Genomic DNA, 3,800 nt, shown 5'->3' on the forward strand with positions numbered 1-3,800 from the left:
TAACGCACCTGCCCCCCCCTAGCCAGGCCTCTGCTGGGAGGTCAGCGCCCGGCTGTGTGTGTGTGGGGAGGGAGGGTATGCGTGGGGTACGCGGCCCTTCGCCCGTGGAAACCCACGGGCAGCAATCCCCGTCAGCGCCGAGCCCTGCTTGCCCTCCCCGAGCATCGCACCGGAGGGGCTGGCACTCCAGGTACCTGGAGGGGATGTTGCGGTTTCTCCTTGGTGCTATCACCCGTGTGGTGCATTGCAAAACGGGTGTGTGTCCGTGTCCCCCCCCCCAATTTTGCAGAAGCACCTTCTGTTTGTTTGCAGCAGTGGGGCAGGCGTCGGGCCGAGGGGCACGCCTGGCCGCCTGTCCCCACTCCCGGCACACGTGCGTGGGGGCTGCGTCGCCGAGGCGCTGCCTGGGGACACGTCAGCTGCGCAGGCAGGCAGCTCATATTTATAGCGCTGGGAGGATGGAGCCGGCCGTGGGCCGTCGATGCCAGCAGACGGCACGCCAGCGAGCCGTGGGGGTTTGCTGTGCCTGGCTGGTGGTTTTGGTGCTGGGTGATGGCTGTAGCAGGGGGGCTCCCCTGTCAGAGACCCCCACCCCCAAATCTTCCGGATGCCAAAGCGCTGGGCCCCTGTGTCATGAGAAATGTGTTCAGTGCTGCCATTCCTCTCTCTGAGATGGCCTGGGAGAGGGCAAAACCCACAGGCAGCACCCGGCAGAGCTGTGCAGGCAGGCTGGGAATATGCAGAGTGGCCCTCTTCACCCTTACATTTAAAACCTCAGCTTTTCATTTTTGCTTAATTTTCGCTGCTGGGACAGGGCTGAGCATGGCAGGGTCCTGGGATGCCGAGCTCCCCCCTCTCCCACCTGCAAGCTACTGCACAAGGTGCCAAATGACATGAGTAATCCTTAAGCTGGCACTCAAGTGACTCATTAGTGACAATCACCACTGATTTATTTAATTTTTTTCTAGCTGATATTTTCAGCTGATTTCCCTGCTCCATTTTGGCCTAGTTTCTGCCTTGGGCTTGCAGAGATGGGAGCTGTGATGCCATCGGGAAGCAGCCAGGTAGTTCCCTGTGCTGGAACTCTTTGCAAAAAGAAAAATTAAAAAAAAAAAAACAAAACACTGCCTGCAGCTGCCTCTGGTGGGGCTGCATCCCTCCCGCCCAGCCTGGCCCCTCTCCCGGGGCTGAATGTAGGTCAGTCGGGAGTGGGAGGTTCAGCCTGCGCCCTGCCCCACATCACTGGATCTTCTCTTAATCTTCAGCCTTAACCGGTGCGTCAGTCTCAGGCTGTAGGAGCCAGGATTTATTCTGTCGCCAGCCAGGTGCCAGCGGTAAGCCTGGACCTGTGAATACTGGAGAGGAGAGTGCATAAATACAGCAAAGTGCCCTGTCCTTGAGCTATTTTGGAGCAGTGGGAAGGTGAAGGCTCTTCGGGGAGGTGCCTGACCGCTTCACATTGCTTTTTCCTCTCATTTTCCTCCAGCTTTGGTAAAGCTCCCAGGCTTTTTCCCAACTTCTCCAGTGGAACAGAGAGGCTGAGCACGTGCCGGCATGGCAGGTACGGGGCGTGTGTGTGTGTGTGCGCGCGCATGTGTCTGCGTCTGCTGGGGCTGTTCCTCGCCCCTGAAGCCCCTCTGGGGCTTTACTGGCCATAATGTCACCTCATTAGTCCCCAGTGGGGTTGTGGGGTGTCTACTCTTGCAGGATCCACGTGGCCAGCGAGGGCTAAACTTGTCTTGATGCTCGTGGGTAGTTACAAGGGGAAATCCTTAATTCCTGTGTGAAATTCATCAATTCTTGGGCCTGGACGAGACTAATTAAGGAGACTCTTGATTTACATTCAGTTCTGTGCAGTGCCCAATGCCAGTGCAACTTTTTATTGCAGAAAAAGTGAACAACTTCCCTCCCCTGCCGAGGTTCATCCCCTTGAAGCCATGCTTCTACCAGGACTTCGATGCGGAGATCCCACCACAGCATCGTACCATGGCCAAGCGGCTTTACTACCTCTGGATGCGTGAGTCACTGGGCAGGGAAGGGCTTGGGTGGATTTGTGTTTGCGTTTTCCTCTCCGAAGGCTGCTCTTCTGGAAGGCACCAGTTGAAAGAGCAGAGCAAGATCGGGGAAGTCCTTCTGCCCCTCCAGGCCAGATGTCTCCTGTTGAAATCCATTGGGGATGGGCTGGGGGCTGCAGCATCCCATGGGTTTCAGCCCTTCCAGCCTCCAGGATGGAGGTGCAGAGCTGGCTTGATGTCCTAGGGCCATCGGTGGTGACCTTGACGTCCCGCTGGAGCCCACTGTGAGGAGGGGACGGCTCAGCACCCCTGTGTCCCTCTGCCAAAGGATTTACTCCCCTCTTCATCCTGCTTCTTTGGCAGCTGGGCTGGAATAGGGCTTTCTCTGCCACCCTGAGCCCTTCAGCAGTGGCCCCAGGCTGAGATGCCACTTGGACTGGAGGGCCAGGGTGCCTGCTCCCTGAAATAGGGGAGGCCGGGGGCTTCCCCCAAAGCTGGGTCTTGCCTGTTCCTCTTGCATGCCTCTGCGTGCCGTGCTGTGTTAACAGAGCTGTCACTGTCTTCTAACTCTTAAAAACCAGCCTGGATCTCTCCTCCTCACCAGCCCCAGGTGGGGAGATGAGCTGGTGAGACAGATCACACCCTGACATACGTGGAAATGCACGTGTGCAGCGCAGGGCAAGCTGGCACCATTGTTTTCTTTCTTTTTTAAAAGAACTTAGTTCCTTAATCAGGTGTTTTCCCTGAACTTTGGAAGCATCAGTGCCCAGGGAGTGCCTTGTGCTTCAGGGGCAGGTTGTGAGGAGCTGAGCTGGCACCGGAGAGGCTGGGTGTTTCTCCTTTTGGCAGGGTGCCAGGCTGGCACCCCCGGGGTGATACCTCGCTCCTGCTTTTGGGGACCAATCCCCATCGGGAAGGTGACCCTGGGGTAACTTGCCCCATCGTGTCAGGAGAGTTAGCATGGCTTTTCTATGAAGGGGGAAGGGAAAAAAAAGTTGTGGTTCTCTGGAGAAGCTGTCTTGGGGGTGTTAAATTCCCTCTTCATCTCAGTCTGGCTGTTCTTGCTCTGTGTAATTTAACAGAGCACCAGCTCTCTGAGCCTGTCTGTGGTGGTTTCTGTCTCTGGAGCTCCCCTCTGGATCATTTTCTCCCCAACTCCCCCGCAAAAACCCAGCCAGATGCAAGCACAGAGAGGCTGAAAGGTCCCCTTGGTGTCCTTAGGGGGCTTTAGGGAGCAGTGAGAGCCTGGTGAGCCCGGCCAACTGAGCTCCCTTTCTCGCCAGCTGCAGCTCTCTTGCGGGCAGCAGTGGGAGGGTTTTAATTCTCATCGGAATAATGAATCATTCTCAAAAATTGGAGGCGTCAGAATGCAGATGAGCCTTCTCTGCTTTGTCCTGTGTCTGCTATGCTGGGCTTCATAGCAGTGGCCCTTGTATTGCTTAAGCGAGAGCAGGGGTGGGAGAAGCAAACGCCACCCCCTGCCCTGAACTGGCGAGGCGGGGGCCAGGAGTTCAGGACTTCAGCGCTCAGCTTCAGGGGGTGTTAGTTTAGGGAACTCTTGCACAACTCTTCAGTGAAACTGTAGCTGGAGGCAAGTGAAAAAGCTTTGGTTCGATTCCTCCAGTTTCCTTCTGTTAGTGGAAACGTGCCCTGGCTCACCGGCAGCAGGAGGATATGGCTCTGCCCCATTGCCCAGCCCTGGACTTGCTGAAGATGTTACAACTCTGAGCGATATTTTTTTTTTTTTTTTTTTTTCCCCCTCCCCCTCCCTTGGGTTTACGCCCC

At 56.3% G+C, this 3,800-nt stretch overlaps 1 protein-coding gene across 1 annotated transcript in view; it reads left to right on the plus strand.

Annotated features, from left to right (window-relative positions):
- The first annotated feature begins 1,505 nt into the window (after positions 1–1,505).
- Positions 1,506–3,800, plus strand: part of SCAMP5 (secretory carrier membrane protein 5) — a 4,450-nt gene continuing 2,155 nt past the window's right edge. Inside the window, exons 1-2 of the mRNA XM_009643792.2 lie at positions 1,506–1,561; positions 1,889–2,017. Coding sequence (XP_009642087.2) covers positions 1,555–1,561; positions 1,889–2,017 — 136 coding nt within the window. The 5' untranslated portion in view covers positions 1,506–1,554. The remainder of the gene's footprint in view (positions 1,562–1,888; positions 2,018–3,800) is intronic.

Source organism: Egretta garzetta, unplaced genomic scaffold (assembly GCF_000687185.1).
Source record: "Egretta garzetta isolate BGI_Z169 unplaced genomic scaffold, ASM68718v1 scaffold287, whole genome shotgun sequence".
In the NCBI taxonomy this organism is placed as follows: domain Eukaryota; kingdom Metazoa; phylum Chordata; class Aves; order Pelecaniformes; family Ardeidae; genus Egretta; species Egretta garzetta.